At 37.1% G+C, this 20,032-nt stretch overlaps 1 protein-coding gene across 7 annotated transcripts in view; it reads left to right on the top strand.

The window, feature by feature from the left end:
- Positions 1-20,032, top strand: part of RBBP8 (RB binding protein 8, endonuclease) — a 106,666-nt gene that overhangs the window by 72,395 nt on the left and 14,239 nt on the right. For 6 of the 7 annotated variants that reach the window (XM_087438982.1, XM_087438984.1, XM_087438980.1 and 3 more), the window contains exons 7-15: positions 1,870-2,045; positions 4,259-4,363; positions 8,662-8,759; positions 10,418-10,530; positions 11,597-12,494; positions 12,577-12,703; positions 14,467-14,555; positions 15,947-16,064; positions 19,718-19,861. In XM_087438982.1, coding sequence (XP_087295108.1) covers positions 1,870-2,045; positions 4,259-4,363; positions 8,662-8,759; positions 10,418-10,530; positions 11,597-12,494; positions 12,577-12,703; positions 14,467-14,555; positions 15,947-16,064; positions 19,718-19,861 — 1,868 coding nt within the window. The remainder of the gene's footprint in view (positions 1-1,869; positions 2,046-4,258; positions 4,364-8,661; positions 8,760-10,417; positions 10,531-11,596; positions 12,495-12,576; positions 12,704-14,466; positions 14,556-15,946; positions 16,065-19,717; positions 19,862-20,032) is intronic. The other variant, XM_087438986.1, reaches the window with a different exon arrangement.

Genomic DNA, 20,032 nt, shown 5'->3' with positions numbered 1-20,032 from the left:
GACACTTGTGATGCATCAGTGAACCAAAATCCTTATCCTCTTAGAGCTTACATTCTGGCAGGTAAGCAATAGGCAAATCACTTATAGACTATGTTAAGGAGTAGTAAATGCAATGGATAAAGTAAATAGAGTAGAATAACAAGGAACAGGAGTACTGGCGTGTGGGAAGGGAGTTGCAGTTGTAAACAGCATGTTCATTGATGAGAAGGTAAAACTCCAGCAAAGACTTGAAGGAGATAATTAGCCATGTGATATCTGGGGATGAACATTCCAAGCAGATGGCACAGCTAGAACAAAGAACCTAAGGTAGGAGTATGCCTTCTGTGTTTGAAGAATCTCAAGGAAGCAAGAATGGCTGGAGTAGAGTATAAAAAGAAAAGAGGTCGGGCCGGCCCCATTGCTTAGCGGTTAGGTGCGTGCGCTCCGATACTGGCGACCCAGGTTTAGATCCCGGGCGCACACCGATGCACCGCTTCTCCAGCCATGCTGAGGCCTTGTCCCACATACAGCAACTAGAAGGATGTGCAACTATGACATACAACTATCTACTCGGGCTTTGGGGAGTAAAAGGGAAAAAAAAGGAGGAGGATTGGCAATAGATGTTAGCTCAGAGCCGGTCTTCCTCAGCAAAAAGAGGAGCATTAGCACGGATGTTACCTCAGGGCTGATCTTCCTCACCAAAAAAAAAAAAAAGAAAAGAGGTCAGAGAGGTAATAGGGGCAGGGGGGCGATCAGATCATGTAGGACTTTGTGAATCATTAAAAGAACTTTGACTTGTGTTTTCGGTGAAATTGGGAAATGTGGAAGGATTTAATCAGAGGAGTAACATAATAAGACTTAACTTTTAATAGGACTGTTCTGGCTGACGTGTTGAGAATAGACTGTAACGGGGCCTGTTAGCAGCAGTGGTGGAAACTCAAAGTTTGACTCCTGCTTGTCGGTCATTAGTCTCATGGTCTGCACTAAGGATAACATGTTGAATGGTTAACAGTATTGTCCCAGGAGTCTGACCGCTGAGATTTGGATTCTGGTTCTGTTACTTACTATTTTAGTAAGTGACTTAACTTCTGTGTCTTCATTTTCTCGTTTGTAAAATGAGAGTAATAATACTTCCTATAGTTGTGATAATTAAACTCATATGTGTAGCACTTTGAACAGTGCCTGGCAGTGGAAACCCACAACAGATGTTGATATTATCAGTGTTAATGTTATTTATCATCCTATATTTGTTGTGTGCCAAGTCATGATGATTCTGTTACCACAATGTTTAACATTGGTCCCTTCCTTTCCATTCCTGTTTTCAACATTCTAGTTCAAAGGCACAGAAGCTCTTGCATGGACTATTAATATAGTCACGCCTAATTGATTTCCTTGCCTCCTTTCTGTCCTAGTCAGTCTGCTGCACACTGCTGCTAGATTATCACATGACTTCCATGCTCTAAAACCTTAATTGCTTTCCTCTTGCCTTCTTAATTATGTGCACATTTAATCAAGGGTCTCCTTCTGTAGTTCCAGCACTTAATCAAGGCTCTCCTTTGGTACTTGAGCTCGCCCTTCTCTAACACAAGTACATAGAATTGCCTGCCTTCACTCAAACTATGTGGATCCTCTGCTGATTTTCTCTGCTATTTGAAATTCTTTTAATTTCATCTCAAGTGCTGGTGACCACACTTTGTACTTCACTTCTCACAATAATATTCCCCACTTGGTACTCTAATCCTTGTATTTAGATCTGGAACATTAGATGCAGGGAATTCTCTCTCTATAGCTTCATACTTGTGTTCTGCTGTAGCTCCATATTATATGGAAGATGTTTTAATAGATATTTGTTGAATTAATTTTCCTTGAAGTGTCATTATTTTCCTCTAGGAATGATCAACAGCATCAAGTAACTGAGCTTGAATCTGAGGAAAATGTTATTCCAGATTCACCAATAACAGCCTTTTCATTTTCTGGCATTAATCGGCTGCGAAGAAAGGAGAACCTCCATGTCCGATACGTAGAACAAACACATGCTAAACTGGAGCACCCCGTGTGTACAGACGGTAAGGTTGGAGGAGTATTTCAGTTCTCTGGTTTTGCAAAAAAAAAAGTGTTTGTTGTTAGTTTTTATGGTACTCAATCGAGTGGAAAGAAGACAGTCACTGTCAGGTGACTTATGTTACAACTGTGAGTCAACTTCCATTAGTGAAGTGACTGGGAAGGCATTTTCTGCCTGTGTTATGTATAGATGTGCATTGCTCATCTGAATATATAAACACTCAGCTTTTCATAAATACAGTGAATAGTTTCTTTTCTTTTGATTTTAAAAATATACTTATGTGTATATATCTGAGTGGGATAGAAAGAAACAGGAAAGGAACTTAACCTTAATTTTCACCTACTTGGGCCGGCCCCGTGGCTTAGTGGTTAGGTGCTCGCGCTCCGCTGCTGGCGACCTGGGTTCGGATCCCGGGCGCGCACCGACGCACTGCTTCTCCGGCCATGCTGAGACCACGTCCCACATACAGCAACTAGAAAGATGTGCAGCTATGACATACAACTATCTACTGGGGCTTTGGGGGAAAAAAATAAATAAATAAAATTATAAAAAACAAAAAATTTTTCACCTACTGTGTGCCAGGTATTATGCTGAGTGATTTGAGTACATTTTACTATATTTTAATTTTCACGACAGGCTTGCAAGGTAGCTATTAGCACCTTGGTTTTATAGATGAGGAAAGATGTGTTCTTTAGAGGAGTTAACTCAGAGTCTCGTGTCAAGTAAGTAGATGAGTCAAAATTCAAATATGGATCTTCCTGGCTCTGGACTTTTGTACTTTGCAGGTCTTGCCCACAGTTCCTCACACCATTGGAGCTGTCTTTAACAGGCTATTTTTATTTGTTAGAATTTATAGCAATTGATGGTAATCAAGAAATGGCTTTATAATGTATCTGCTTGATGGCTTCTAAGTGTCATAGTTCTAATTCCAGGCCAGGTTACCATTTCTGCTGATTGCTTTGGTACTACCTTTTCATGTAGCCCTGAAATTTATCATGTGACGTGATATAATGATTATTCTTTTAATGTTGATCTAAAGTAAATGGTAAAGACTTTAGTTTTTAACCTAAACTTTATTTGTAACAAGGAAAGCATTGCAGGAAAGGGGTGTACGTAGTCCTAGAGATATTTTTATAATGCAAATAAATTGTTGGCAGTAGCTATGCCTTTAAAAAAATAAGTAGATCTTGTTCTTTGATATTGGAAAATTGGCACAATTTTTCCCCATTTTATATGAGCTTGTATCACCATCTAGTGGAAAACAGAAGAACTGTTAAAAATTTTATGTGTAATTAGGAGCTAAAGTAAAATTAATATCATAGTTGAACATTCATCGGCCTTTTAGTCTGCCATCACACAGGACATGAATCACCACAGATAAGCAACTGCATAATTTAGATCATGTTTAAATGCATGTGTAAGAAGAATATTCAGAAAAGCAAATCACAGCAATTAGGAAAGTCTTTTGTATCTAGTATAAATGCTTCTGGTATATTTCCTCATTGTATGAGAATAACGTATAACTATTTAAAAACTTAATTTGTCTGCTTTACTCTTACTCTGATCATTTTTACTTGAAATCTGAAATTTTTGTTTTAAAATAGAAAGTAACTTTCGAGCCATGCAAATTATTTTAAAACTGATTTAATGACTAGTTAGTCCTTTTCTCTTTCTAACCACTCTTGCTTGTTTATTTTCAAGTTTATAGTGCTTTTTAATACTATTTTTGAGTTATAATTGGTAAAAATCTATTTCCTTTTACTTTGTCCTTCTTTTGGTTTTCTTTGAATTAACTCCTTAAACAATAGAATGATTTCTGAGAAAGCATGTTTCAGGATTTCCTTCCAGAAAATAGAAACTCTAAAATAAAGATTGTGGACATATATGATACAGTATTCATTTTAAATTAACCTACTGATTTGCAACAAATATACAAGGAAAAGAAGATACATTAAAATATTACAACTCTAGGAGACTTAGATCAGAAGAAGCTTGTGTACAAATTCTAATCCTCTCTGCCCCACTGTCACAACTTCCAGCTTTGTTTCTTAGTGACACTGAAGAGATGAACTTTTCATTAGCATATTGAAATTTTATCAGTAGAATAGCATTTCTCATACAAGAAAAACAGGTTTGTACTGTCTTATCAAAATATTTTGATATATTTTTCTTCATGATGGTTTGTTTATATGTAATATCGCCTCTTTTTTCCCTTAGAATTGAGGAAAGTTCCAAAATCTTCAACTCATCTACAACATAAGCCTAACGAAAATGAAATTCTGGTGGCTGAGACTTGTGATCAAAGTCAATTTCCAATGGCTAGTAAGCAAGATATTGAGATTACTTTATAAGTTTAAAATTTATAGTTATTGGTGGGTTAAGAGGGGCCAACACTCTGAATTAGATGATATTTTAAAATATTTTCCATATAATTTTATTTGAATTGCTAATCGTTCAGCAGTCTTTTTCTTATTGGAAAGTAATGTTATACTATTATTAATTCATATTAATGCTTCATCCTATTAATACAAATTGCTAATAATTTTAAGTAAACAAGGGTTTACTATGGTTTACTCATTCATTCAACAAATATTTGAGTAGGTCTACTGTATACCAGGCACTGAACAAAACAAAGTCTTTAACCTCATAGAGCTTACAGTCTAGTTGGGAGAGAAAGAAAATAAGCAAATGTATGTTAGGTGGAAGCAAGTGCTCTGAAGAAAAATAAAGCAGTGTAAGAAGGAATATTAGAAAGCCTCACTTTAAAAGTGTCATTGAGGGGCCAGCCCAGTGGCGCAAGTGGTTAAGTGCTCGTGCTCTGCTGCGGCAGCCTGGGGTTCGCCGGTTCAGATCCTGGGCGCACACCAATGCACCGCTTGTCAGGCCATGCTTTGGCGGCGTCCCATATAAAGTGGAGGAACATGGGCATGGATGTGAGCCCAGGGCCAGTCTTCCTTAGCAAAAAGGAGGATTGGCAGATGTTAGCTCAGAGCCAATCTTCCTCACACACACATACACACACACACAAAAAGTGTCATTGAAGCAGAGACTGAGGGAAGCAAGTGAGTTACATGGATGTCTGGGGGAAGGGCATCCCAGGTAGAGAAGTCAACGAGCACAAAGGCCTTGAGGTGAGGGTGCTGTTTGGTTTGTTTGAAGAGCATTAAGGAGGCCTGTGTGGCTGGGGCAGAGTGAGTGCAGGGGAGACTGGTCTGGGCAATTCTTTCGAGTTGCTGTTAACTGAGAGGGAGGAGACTGGGAGCAGCAGGATTGCAGGGTGGGGGTGCGGGTGGTTAGGAAGCAGGAGTTTGGTTTTGAGGATATTCTGCTTGGGATGCTGGATAGACATTCTGGTAAAGATTTTGAATGGGTTGGTGGATGTGAGTTTAGAGAAGTCTAGGATAGAGATATGAATGGAAGTTGTTAGCATGTAAGCAAGTGAGTGTAGACAGGGAAGGGAAGAAGTTCAGGTGCTTAGCCCTGGGGCATTCCATTGTATGTGAACTGATCTCAACCTTTTTTCATTATTACAGCCACCCCAGCCTTTTTAGACACTTTTTTCCCCTAATTCCTTCTCCCATGGAATTTTAATACCACAGATATACTGTATGAGTATATTTATATCTGTGCCTTATACATAAAAAGAGATTTTTTTAGCCCCCCCCAAGAACCATTTTTCACCCTCTTAGAGGCGATATCGCAGCTGTCAAAGGTGGTGATTTAGAGGTTGTTAAAATGAGGGGGAACCAACCAAGTAACCAGAGAAGGAGCTGCCAGTGAGATAGAGAAGTAAAATCAAGTCGTGTCCTTTAAGGCAAGTGGAGAGAGGAGGGGAGTGGTCAGATGTGGCAAATGATGCTAATAAGTCAGGGAAGATGGAGACTGAGAATTGACCACTGGATTTGGTCACATGGAGATCATTGTGTTAAACCCTTAACGTGAACTGTTAAAGTGTAAGTAAGGGTGATGTATTAGACTGGATCACGGTGAAGAGAAACTAAGAGCAGAGAAGGTGGAGAGTGCACTTGTTTACAAGTCCTTCCAGGTGTTTTGTGGTAAAGGGGAGGGGGAATGAGACAGTAGCTGGAGAGGAACATGGGGTAAGGGGGGATTTTAAAGAATGGGATATTATAGCATATTCAGCATATTTTTATGCTGGTAGAACAGTCAAGTAAAGATGAAGAAATGAATAATTCTGGAGACAGAGGGAATAATTGCTAGATCCTTGAAAAGGTGAGAGGGTCCAGAGCCCAGTTAGAAAGGTTGGCCAAAGTTAATCACTTATTCATTTTATGTTAGTACCAAACTTAAGTTCTGAAAGTTACAAGTCATTTTCTATTAGTGTGTGTGAGTATGTGTGTATGTGTATAGACAGATTCTGTCTGACAAAGGATGCTGGGGATATAGCACTGAATATGACAGATTCTGACTTCTAAGCACTCGAGCCCATTCTCCTCTGCTGCTGCCGGGACTTGACTCCCTCAGTTGTCCTCTTTTCTTGTATCTCCAGCTTCTCTGCAGGTTCGTTCTTTTCAACATATACATATATGTTATCCTCCATCTTTTAAAAATAACCCCTCTCTTAATTGTCTCCATCCTTAGCTACAGCTTCTCTTCAAAGCTAAAAAAGTGGTCTATGCTCAATATCTCTTCTTTCTTAACTCCTATTCACTCTGGTTGAATCCACTATAGTAAAGATTCCCCTCTATCCCCTACCCCCTGAGAGAGGGAGAGGAAGTGGGGGAAGGGGGCAGGGCACTAGAGTGCTAAAGGGGTACAGGGGAAGGGAGGATGGAGGGGCAAGAAAAGGGAAAAAGAACACAGTCGCACACTTTCCTCTCTCGCTCCTTGTGTTAGAACTGCTCTGGCAAAAGTCATCAGGGACCTCCTGATTGTTAAATCTAATGAATACTTCCCGGTCTTGATCTTACTTGAGCTTTCTGTGACATGTGACATTATTGAGCATTCTGCTTTTTGAAGTGGTGCCACTCTGGGTTCTCTAACTTCTTATTGTACTTTTTTCACCTTCCTGTATTGGCTATTCTTTCTCTGTCATTTAAATGTTACTGTCCCCAGTGTATATGGTCTGGGCCTATTCTTGTCTCACTTTCTGTCTCTTTCTGGAGGAAGCTCACCTAGAGTTAGTATTCTGCTACAACCTATATGATGATAAATCCCAAATCTATATCTGCGGCCACGGCTTTTCTCCTGGATTCTAAACCAGTGGATTTGCCTGCTGTTGAACATGTCTGCCTGGATATCCTTCAACTTCAGCATGTTTAAAATTGTCACTTTCCTGTCAAACCTACTCCTCATCCTTTTATTTACAGTCTCAGTGAATGACACCATCTGTACCTCTCTGAGTGACCTAAATGAAAAAACTTGGAGTCATCCCTAGACTCCTGCTTTTGCATCTCTCATATCAAAATAGTCGCCAAGTTTTATTGATTCCATCTTCTGCATGTCTGTCACACATATTCTTCTGCACCCCCATTTTACTAGTTTAGGCCGTCAGCATCTCTTGTCAGACTGTTTTAGTACTCTAATTAATCCTCTTGCCTGTTAGTGACTGCTTCTTGCTCCATCAGCCTATCACAGCCAGAATTGTTTTTTTAACCCAAATATTGCATCTGTCCTCTGTTAAAACCTGGGAATCTCTTCATTGCCTGCAGGATAGATTGTAGACTCTTTAGCATAATCTGATCCCCCGCCGACCTGCCTGGGCTTCTGTCCTGCTGCTACTACATCTGTTGCACTTTGGTTTCCAGCAGTTGAACTACATGTAGTTCCCTGAACATGCAATTTTGGTTCTCATGTGTGGACCCCTACGCATCCCTAGAATCCTTCTCTCTAGGATTCTAACGAGTCCGGTTGACCTGTCAAATTCCTCTTTCTATCAGGCATTGCTTGGTGTGGCTTTCCTTGATTTCCCAAGGCAGATTTAGGAGTCTTTTCTCTATGTTTAAATCACCGCTTTTTCATGTACCTTTATATAAGGTTTGTCACATTTTATTGCAATTTTCTTTTTACCTTTCTATTTCAACTATAGCCTATAAGCTCCTTGAGGACAAGAACCTTTTCTTTTCATCTAGTGCCTAGCATAATGCCTGGAACATAGTATGTGCTCCATAAATACTTGTCGAGTTCTTGAAACTCTGAACGCATAAAACTTCATAAAATACTTGAACATAGGTGATTTCTGTATAAATATGTGTTAGCTTAAAACTCGGAAATTATGCAGTGCTGAAAATCTCTCCCACAAACTATGTTTTCATGAAAGGTACTGTAAATATGGTTTGATATTCATGCTATATCTTAGGTCACAATACATCCATTTATTTTTATGATTTATTTTTCAGTGGCAATCAGAAAAGACCTGTGCATTCAGTTGATTTAGGAAAAATAGAAAACTTAGCTGAAAAAGTTTGGCAAGTATAGACGCTAGATACCTGCAACTTATTGCTGTTTATAGTAGATATTTGGGCTTTTTTTGCATAGAATTTAAAAAATTGTCCAGTGCCATCTTGTAAAGTGGTTCTTTGAGCCTTTTATTTCTTTTTTGTATTTTTTTATACATCTAGTTTCTACAGTTGTATAATTGTTTTTTTTTTCTTTCTTAGAAACACATGAAACAAGCAGTTACCCCACTGATAAGTCATCTTTTAATTTAGCTACAGTTGTTGCCGAAACACTTGGACTTAGTGTTCAAGAAGAATCTGTAAGTAATTGTTTAGTTTGGTGATGATATGAATTAATTGGTGTCCTTATAGGTCAGTTTTTAGAGAATTGAGCAAGAGAAAAATTATTTTTTTCCAAAGATCGTTAGATAAAGGCATAGAACAAAATCGATGTGGCCGGGAACGCCCATTTATATTATCTACTGTAGGAGGTCCCAGAAATCTAGAGTCTTTAGAATTCTTGGGATATAGGTTGTGGATTGAGTCAAAATTTAGAGAAGTGATGATGACTTAGGGAATTTGGCCAACCCTCTTCCCTGCCCCCTGTCTCCTCCCTGTCTCCTCCCCTCTTTCATCTAAGAGAAGACTTAAACCTTTAGGTTGATTTCAGAATTTATTCGATCTTTTCAGCATCCTTTAAAGTGGGGTTTGATTTGAAAAACAGGCTGAATTCTTGGGACTACTATAAATACTTTAGTTCTTCTTTGTCCTTATAAATGCCAATCCAAATAAACCTAATTTTTAGGGATTAGGTCCGAAATTGACCCCATGATTTTTTTTATTACATTAGTACTTCCTTACATCAGGCATGTGTACTTTTTTTCTTAATTGATCTCTAAAAGTAGAAAACTTGAATTCTTCAATCTTAAGGAAGTTTCATTTTGATACAACTTTAAAACAGTATTCCTTTGCTTTAGTTAGTAAATTTATAGGTGCTCTTACGAAATTATCTTGCTGTTGAATTTCTAAAAATTGAATTGGTTTTTCATTACATTTGGGTTATTTTTATCCTTTCTGGTTTTAAATCCATCTTCGAGTAATAGTGGGTAGTTTTTAGCCTTTGAACTTTAAATGTGTTTGAATGGTTTCTAATTCCCTCCTACCCATAAGCCTGGCAAGTCAGCGGTTTAGACACCAAGTATATTAAGGGAGCTGATCTTTAAAGATTTGCTGCTCGAAGTGTGATCCACAGGTCAGCAGTATCTGTCTCACCTTGCAGTTTGTTAGAGATACAGAATCTCAGACCCCACTCCAGACCTACTGAAAGAGAATTTGCATTTTCACAAGATCCCCAGTTGACTTTTATGCGTGTTAAAGTTTGAGAAGCACTGCTGTCTAAAGGATCCTTTTAAATTCATCTCCCATCAGTATAAATAATCATCTCTATTCCCTTCCCCTCATCTTAATAATGTTTTTTGGAATTGGAGTTTTATATACCAGTAATAGAATGTACTTCGTAAAATAATAAAATATTGATGCTTTTCTCTCTTTAAACTTAAAATGTGCTTCATATTGTTTTTATTGTGGTGAAATGCACATAACATAAAATTAACCATTTTAAAGTGTACAATTCAGTGGTATTTAGTACATTCACAATATTATACAACAACACCTCTATCTAGTTCCAAAGCATTTTCATCACCCCAAAAGAAAACCCCATCCCTGTTAAGCATTCAGTCCTCATTCCCCACTACTCACAGCCCCTGAACCATGCATCTACTTTCTGTCCTATAGATTTACCTATTCTGGATAATTCATATAAATGGAATCGTACATTATGTGGTTTTTGAGTCTGGCTCCTTTCACTTATCCTGTTTTTGAGGTTCATTCACTTCGTAGCATTTATCAGTATTTCATTCCTTTTTAAGGATGAATGATCTTCCATTGTATTTATGTACTTTACATTTTACTATTGAAGGAATCTCAAGGCCCCATGAGCCCTCTTGGTGATGAGCTCTACCACTGTCTGGAAGGAGATCACAAGAAACAACCTTTTGAGGAATCTACAAGAAATAGTGAAGATAGTTTAAGGTAATTTGGGGCACTTTGGTAAAAAGTATTGGTGAGATCCCGTTCAGTGAGTTCCATATAATTAAACTATTTCTCACCCTCAGCATATAGTTTGTTATTCTGGTTGTATTAATTTTTATTTAAAAAAATATTTTCCCTAATTTATGACCAATTGAGGGCTTTTTGCATTACTGCAGAGAGATGGGTATTATTTTTATATTCTTTCTGGACTTCTATCAAGCAGTACTTAGGAGTTCCCAGCCTTCTCACTCTTCCCCTTTAAAGACCCAGTCATCCCTTCTGGGTTTGTATTTCCCAAAACTGGATGTTGTATAAAATGCATCTGTAAGCTTAGATGAGCTTCCAAGGTGTGTTGCGTCTCGTTTTTACTAACATCCATTCAGAAATCCTATATTTATGTAGCATTTTGTTTTTAAAAGAGCTTTTGGTTTTAGATACGTGTATCACATTTAATGTGTCACAGTGACTCATTAAAATAGGTTTTATTACCTCCATTTTTTACAGTCAACAAAAATGCAGCTCCAGAAAGGTTCAATGTCTTGTTTAAGGCCGCATAGCTGTTAAGTACTAGAGCCAGTGCTCTTACTTATCCCATGTCTCCGAACTTAAACCTAATGCTCTTCTACTACCACGGCTGTCCCTCTGCTAAAGGCAGGCTGGGTCTTAATTTGTTCAATTCTGTAGTATGGGAATTTTGTTTCTTGGAGTTACTTATGACAAGATTTCATAACAACAAAGGAATTTGGGTCCCCGGTAGAACTTATTAAAATATGATTTGCTTCTATAGTGAAGTTATTTAAATTACTTAGGAAAAATATTTATAGATAGGACTATTGTGATATTGAGATAGATTTACTGTATCATTTTCCTCTGCTTTTTGTTAGCTAAATGAAGAGAAGCCAGCAACTATACCCTATTTTAAATATTAGTTAATTGTCTGCCTCTAACACATGGATAAGACCTTGCTGTTACTATATGAGCAAAAGTTTTCTCATTATGCTTGTCTTTTAATTTTTACCCTATTTCTTTAGTAGGAAAAAAAATTTACCACTCTTTATTTTTTTAGATTTCCAGATTCTAGTTCAAAGACTCTTCCTCCAGAAGAATTGCCTACTCGGGTATCATCTCCTGTATTTGGAGCTCCATCTAATGTGAAAAGTAGTTTAGGTTTGAATACAAGTTTGTCCCCTTGTCTTTTAGAGACTGGGAAAAAAAATCATCTGAAAACAGCACCTTTCAGCAACACTTCTAATTCTAGATCAGAGAAACCTAGATCAAAATCTGAAGATAGTGCTCTTTTCACACATCATAATCTTGGGTCTGAAGTGAACAAGATCATTAGCCAGTCATCTTCTAATAAGCAGATGCTTATAAATAAAAATATAAGTGAATCCATACGTGAACAGGATAGTATTGATCACATTAAAGATGCTATTACTGATAAAGATAAACATGTGATGCCCCTGAAATCACTGGGAGGCAGAACATCCAAAAGGAAGAAAATTGAGGAAGAAAGTGAAGATGAAGTAAGCTGCCCCCAAGCCTCTTTTGATAAAGAAAATGCTTTTCCTTTTACACTGGCTAGTCATTCTTCCATGAATGGAGACTATGTGATGGATAAACCTCTAGATCTGTCTGATCGATTTTCAGCTGTTCCGTGTCAAGAGAAAAGCCAAGGAAGTGAGATCTCTAAAATCAGATTGAGGCAGGTGACTATCTCTGAGGCTTTGAAGCCCGTTCCAAAAGGCTCTTCCTCAAGCCACAAGGCCTTAAGTGGGAGCTGTACATTAATCAAAAATTCCCTAGAGGAGCCCTATTTACAGGAATGTGTCCTCCAGTCCTTGAGTAAATCCTCTCCAGATAATAAAACACCATTACAAATAAAGGAAGAAAATCCTGTTTTTAAAATCCCTCTACGTCCACGTGAAAGTTTCGAGACAGAGAATCTTTTTGATGACATGAAGGTTTGTGTTAAATGTTCAAGGATTTTGACTAAAATGGTTGTTTATGATTTCATCTAGATGCTGATAATTCTTTCTGTTTTAGGGTGCTGGTTCTCATGAGCCGATAAAAAGAAAAACCAGGTCAGTCCATGGAGCATGTGAACTTGCATCAGTTCTTCAATTAAATCCATGTAGAATTGCTAAAACAAAGTCTCTACAAAACAGCCAAGGTGTGTCTACTATAAATAGTATTTCTACTCTTTTTTAATGATTTTAAGTTGAGTATTATATTATTTATATCTTTTGGATAGATTGAATTGTTTTAGGAAAAATATCTTATTTCTTGTTGTGTGTTTCAGTGTATAGGGGATGATTCCAAATGGTTTCATTTTACATGTGATTTTCCTGTTCTTGTGCTTTTGAAAAAAATGAATTGAGATCTTTAATACCTATTTTTTAGGTGATTTTGTGGATTTACCTATTTTATGTAGTTATTTGTTTTCTTTACAAAAGCTTTAAAAATTTAAACTAAAAAGAATTTTAAAATATATAAAGTAGAATTTTCATTATCCAAATTGTGTTCCTCACCTCATAGGTAGCCGGTTCTTATTCTTTGTATTTACATGTATATCTATAACCATATGCATATATACATTTATATGGGTTTTTAAACTTCTTGTTTGAAAACATTGTTTGCTCTAATATGTACCTTAATCTTTTCATAATTTTACTGTGTTTAAAAGGAGTCTTTTTGTTTTTCAGCCACCAAATACAGAATATGTCTGTACTTCATATACATTGTTTTTTCTTTTATTCTTCATTAGAAAGTTATTCCTTCATTCTGGGTTTATTTTCCTTTTTTCCTGAAGCACATTCTTTAGTTGTTCTTCCAGCAAGCGTTTCAATCTCTGTATGAAAACATTTTTTTCACTCTCATTCCTGATTTTTTTATCTTTTTGTTTTTTTTTTTTTTCATGGTTGCTCTAGGGATTATAGTATACCTACTTAACCTTTTGCAATCTACTTAGATTTAATATTGTACCACTTTATATTAAGTAACTATACTTTATGTAGTTATCGTGTATATCTACATACTTTGAAAACCCCTCCAATGTTATAATTTCAACTTTTAAAAAAAAATTTTATTGAGGTAAAAATTACCCATTAAAGTGTACAATTCAGTGGTTTTGGTATACTCACAGAGTTGTGCAACCATCACTATAGTCTAAGTTTAGAACATTTTCATCACCCCAAAAAGAACATTACCCGTTAGTAATCATTCTCCATTCCTCTCCCCTCTTCCCCAGTCCTAGGCAACCACTAATCTATAATTTTTGTCTCTATAGATTTGCCTATTCTGGAGTTTTCATATAAATAGAATCATACAACATATCTTTTGTGATTTTTTTCGCTATTTCACATTTTTCACTATTATGAGTAATGCTGCTGTGAATATTGATATATAATTTTGTGTGGATGTATGTTTTCATTTTTCTTGAGTTATATATGGGAGTAGAATTGCTGGGCCATAGGCTAACTCTGTGTTTAACCTTTTGAGGAACTGTTTTCCAAAGCAGCTGCCGCATTTTACATCCCCACCAGGAGCATGTAAGGATTCCAGTTTCTCCACATCCTCACCAGCACTTATTATCTTTTTGATTCTAGCCATCCTATTGGGTATAAAGTGGTATCTCATTTTGGTTTTGATTCGCTTTTCTCTGATGGCTCACGATGTTGAACATCTTTTCATGTGCTTCTTGGCCATTTGTGTATCTCCTTTGAAGGACTGTCTGTTCAGGCCTTTGCTGATTTTTAGTTGGGATACTTTTCTTATTAAGTTGTGAGAGTTCTTTATATATCCTAGATACAAGTCCTTTATCTGACATTTGATTTATTAAACTTTTCTCCCATTCTGTGGGTCCCATAATGTTTTAAAGTGATGAGAATTTTTAAAATCCGTTTTTAATTGTGTATTTTTTTCTCCTTATCTAAGATGTATCTTTTGAAAATATCCAATGGAGTATAGATCCAGGAGCAGACCTTTCTCAGTATAAAATGGATATTACTGTAATCGATACAAAGGTAAGTTAGGAAGTAAAACCAAAGCTCATATGGTTATTCTAGTGAGTTAGTCATTCTTCTTTCCTGACTCACTCTGTGACCTTGAGATAATTACATACATCTTAAAACCTGCATTTATTTATTCAGAAAACTAAGAAATAAAAATGCTTATTCTTCCAACTTTATGGGTTTTTTTTGTGTATGTGTGTGAGGAAGGATCAGCCCTGAGCTAACATCCGATGCCAGTCCTCCTCTTTTTTTGCTGAGGAAGATTGACCCTGGGCTAACATCTGTGCCTGTCTTCCTCTACTTTATATGGGACACCGCCACAGCATGGCTTGACAAGCGGTGTGTTGGTGCACGCCCGGGATCCGAACCTGCGATCCCCGGGCCGCCAAAGCGGAGTGCACGCATTTAACCACTGCACCACCAGGCTAGCCCGCTTTATGGTATTTTTGAAAAGGTAGTACTTTCGGACTTTAAAGCCCCTTACTGAAAAATATTATAGTTTTAAAATAATGCAAAAAGCTCGTTACATATTTTAAGTAATTTTATTTTTTATCAAAGTAATCCATCATATGCCTTCACTGCCTTTTTGTTTTTTAATGCTTGAGGAAGATTAGCCCTGAGCTAACATCGTGCCAGTCTTCCTCTATTTTATACATGGGTCACCACCACAGTATGGCTGGCGAGTGGTGTAGGTCTGCACCTGGGATGCAAACCCCGGCCACCAAAGCGGAGCATACCAAACTTAACCACTAGGCCATGGGGCTGGCTCCTTGAATAACTTGTAAAATAATGTACCATCAAGAAAAAAATTTCATTTTCCCAGCTGGCTATTTTTTTAAATACTATGTTTTTTTTTTTTTTAATTAAAATTCATAGTGGAAATAACTTTTTTTGGCTTGTATTTAAGTTCTATATAGTTTGAGAAGTTCTTTTTCACTTGGTAGCTTATTAATAAAGTATTTAACAGTTGCTAGAATCATATATATCTGTCAAGAAATCAAATTTGATTTATGAAATTGCTGTTCATGTACATCACTGTTCATTCCTGTGAGGCAGATTGGAGAAGAAAGGAAGGAGAAGCTCAGGGGCGTTCAGTGGTGCATAGCTCTCTTCCTTGTCAGCAGTCCTTGTTCTTCTGGGCTTGAGAGAAGATGCGTGAATATTGAAGCTAAAATATTTTATAGGCAATAAAACCTAAATCTATCTATATTCCTAAAGGGCAAAAGTAGATGTATCTGTCTATATTCCTAAAGGGTAAAAGTAGATGTAACTTAATGCTACTAAAGTGTACACTGAAAAATGGTAAAATTTATGTTATATATATTTTACCAAAATATTTTTATATTTAAAGTAAATATAAGGCCATAAAGGGATAATTGTTAAAATTTTGAATTTTTAAATAGGATGGCAGTCAGTCAAGATTAGCAGGAGGAGAGACAGTGGACATGGACTGTACATTGGTTAGTGAAACTGTGCTTTTAAAAATGAAGAAGCAGGAGCAGAAGGGAGAAAAAAGTCCAAGTAAGATTTGATTATTTTTTAATTTTAATAAAAATGTGGAGGGAAGTTTATAGTTGTACCATTGTACTGATGAGCACAAGTGACCTCTTCACCATAAACCATTTTTTTTTTCCTGTTCTGATAATATTAGATTTTTCTTAGTAAAGCTGAGTTTCAGTATTTCAGGAAAAAAATCGTTAGCCAAAATAAATTTTGTTTCAGAAAGAATTCAAATCGTTTCCATGGGTCTGCAAACCACAACCAGCTGCCAGTTTTGTAAATAAAGTTTTCTTGGAACACATTCTCTCTCATTTGTTTATGTCTTGCCTATGGCTGCTTACACAGTACAACAGCAGAATTGAGTAGTTGCTGCAGAGACCTTATTGGCCCCACGTGCCTAAAATATTTACTGTCTAACCCTTTAAAAAAAGTTTGCTGATCCTTGGTTTTGATAATGTTTTTGTAAAAGATGTGAAAGGGAATCTTGAGAGGCCTGTTTTAGAAATATGATTTTCCAAAGCAATTTTATAAGAAAAAAAGGGGGTAGGATTCTATTAAGAAGTATTAGTATAGATTCACAAATTAGCAGTAAACTAAGAATGTATATACTGAATTACTCTGCCATATTCTCCTTCTACAGAATAGAGGATTTGGCCAAATTAGGGATCGACAGCGCTTTGTAGTAAGAAACTGTTAATTCTTCATCTAAAGCCTTAATGTTCCAAAAGAGGTGGGAACAAGGGAAAGGTTTTGGTCAGCAACACCTTAGCAACATTCCTAACTACAGAGGTATATGACATGAGATCAGCTAGACTGGGAGTAGTTGTCATTTATCACCCTTATGTAGTGAAGCGTTAGGACCTGCCACATGGGGATGCAATGCTAAAAGCAGAGGCATTTTCTATGATCATCTGTTAGAAACTAAAGACATTCAGACTGTATGTGCATTCCCTATCTTCTGCTGAGTATTCCATAGTCCACCTGTCTAAAACAGCCAGTCTTGTCCTCATTTCTTTTGAAACACCTTACCTCTTGCTGTCCTAAATGCAGTAAGTGAGAGAAAATTATAATACTTTGCCATAATTCTTTGTTCTTTGGTAAGGAGTAACTATCCATATGATCAAGTAGCTGGCTGCCAGGGTTGAGAGGACAGTAGTTATTAAAAGAAAAACCTTAACATTGATTTATTGTCTTTTTATAGTGAATGACACTTAATTAACTTTCTTCTCAAGAAGATACTTTGCGAGGCCGGCCCCGTGGTGTAGTGGTTAAGTGCACGCGCTCTGATGCTGGTGGCCCGGGTTTGGATCCTGGGCGCATACTGACACACCGCTTATCAGGCCATGCTGTGGTGGCGTCCTATATAAAGTGGAGGAAGGTAGGCACAGATGTTAGCTCAGGGCCAGTCTTCCTCAGCAAAAAGAGGAGGATTGGCATGGATATTAGCTCAGGGCTGATCTTCCTCACAAAAAAAAAAAAAAAAGAAGATACTTTGCTTTTAAGATTATTTTGTTCCAGGTACCAGCTCCTGAAAATGTTTTCCTCATTTTTATAGAAAAAGAGACTACTAAAGTATCACTACGTTGGCTTCAAATTTATCTAGTTCGTTCAAAAAAATGATAGTTTCCCAAATATATTTGAAGCAAGTATTATGTGGAAGAGAGATTATAACTTGAACTAGTGAGTGGAGATAATTTTGGCTAAATAAGATTTTCTGAGTGCTATTGATGCATAATAAATCACTCCAATAACTTAGAGGATTAAAATGGCAACGATCATTTTCTTTTTCTTTTCTTTCTTTCTTTTTTTTTTTTGTTGAGGAAGAGTTGCCCTCAGCTAACGTCTGTTGCCAATCTTCCTATTTTGTATGTGAGCCGCCGCCATAGCATGGCCACTGATAAGTGGTGTAGGTCTGTGCCTGGGAACTGAACCCAGGCCGCAAAGCGCAGCACAGCGAACTTAACCAGTAGGCCACTGGGGCTGGCCCAACAATCATTTTTTTATCTGTCATAGTTTCTATGGCTCAGGAATTCAGGAAGGGCTTGGCTGGGTGGTTCTGTGTTCCAGTCTCTCAAGCAGTTGTAGACAGATGGTGGCTGGAGCTGGACTAGTAGAGAGCTAGACAGATGGGGGTGACTTGGCATCTCTGTCCTCATTCGGTCTCAGAGCTTCTCCATTTGGTCTTTCCATGTGGGCTGGTTTGAGCTTCCTCATCACGTGGAGACTGGGTTCCCAGAGTGAGCATCCTAAAAGAGCAAGGTAGAAGTGCATGGCATTTTTATGACCTGGCCTCAGAAGTTGCACAGTGCCACAAAGAGCTGCCCAGGTTCAAAGCAAGAGAACATAGCCCTCACCCCTCAGTGGGAGGAGTATCAAGGTCACAGAGTAAGTGCAGCACATGGGATAGGAGAGGATGTTGAGGCCATCTTGGGAAAAAAACAATCTCCTGATTTTACCCATAAGGTAAACCTTTTTAATACTTAGAATTGGTTAAAAATGAAACATACCAATAAAGACTCCCAATTATTGCTAATATTTCAGTTCAAAAAATGTTTTTATATTCCTGCTCTGTATTAGACTTACTAGATGCTGTGATAGATCAATAAGGATATAGTCTCTGTCCTCAAGTATTTCACAATCAGAAGTCAGACTAACAAAAAATACATCAGCGATTATTGTGATTTACTAGCAGCGTATACAGAATGCTTTGGGAATGCCTAGCACACTGTCTGGCATGTAGTAGTTATATGGTATTTACAGATTTGACCCTCAAAATGAAAAATAAACAACTATTTAATCATTTAATAAATATTGAGCCACAATTCTATACCAGGAAACATTCCAGGAACTGGAAATAATGAATAAACAAAACAAAAGTATCTACTTCATGGAACTTACATTCTAATAGGAGAGAAACGAGCAGATGTGTAGTATGATAGATGATGGTAAATGCTGGAGAAAGATACGTAGGATAAGGGTACTAGAGCACCATGGATTCAGGGAGGGGTAGTTATTTTATATAGAGCAATCTTAGCAGGCTTCTCTTCTGTCATGTTTGTTAGCCAGCTGGATCTATTTCTGTTTTTTGGTAAACTCTGGTGTTTTTTAAAACGTGACTATACAATGAGAAATGTAGTTAGTACTCTGAAGATGAATTTAGCACTTTGCATGTCAAATATGGAATTGAATTCATTATTTCTATCAACACTAAACTACCAAATGTTAATGCAATAAAATACTTTTTTTGCCAGCACTATAGAAAAATAAGTAGATAAGCAAAATTCTATAGAGATTTTAATGCCAGCTACTTATACACATTTTATTTAAACTTAGTATTTTTCATCATTCATTATGATGTATATTCTTTTCCTCAGTTTCTTTGGTAGGACTCCTTTTGGTTTAGTATGAATTATGCATGAGCTGATACGGAGAAAAAGATTTTTAATGTTTATAATGACAATAACAAAAACTAGCATTCTCTTCACATGAGTATAGCACATTTAAAGTCATAACATAAAGCTTTTGCAAATGTGCAGTAACTACCCAGACTTGGAGATTTATTCTTGTCTGGTGCACATCTGCATTATTTTGTGGCAGTTACCACAAGTTTCCTATTGGTCACATAGAAAGCAAAAAGCTTGCTTGTTTCCCTGAGCCAAGGCCCTTTCCTATAGATGGAGAAAGAAGAATGAATGATAGCTTGGAAGATATGTTTGATCGGACGACACATGAAGAGTATGAATCCTGTTTGGCAGATAGTGTCCCCCAAGCAGCAAATGAAGAGGAGGAATTGTCAGCTGCCACAAAGAAACCAAACAGTAAGGCTGTTTTCTTTCTAATTATGGCTTCTCAGTTACACTGAGTTCAGTAAATTAAATCATCAAGCTAATTAGCCGAGGCTTCATAAGGTATATTAACAAAGTTTCATGTTTCTTGTATAAATTTCTTTTTCACTTTTTTTTTTTGATAGTTTTAGACTGATAGAAGAG

This window comes from Ceratotherium simum, chromosome 14 (genome assembly GCF_057802395.1).
Source record: "Ceratotherium simum simum isolate JZ-2026a chromosome 14, ASM5780239v1, whole genome shotgun sequence".
NCBI classification, from domain to species: domain Eukaryota; kingdom Metazoa; phylum Chordata; class Mammalia; order Perissodactyla; family Rhinocerotidae; genus Ceratotherium; species Ceratotherium simum.
The sequence above is the reverse complement of the archived record's forward strand: the minus strand, read 5'-3'. Positions and strand labels throughout refer to the sequence as shown.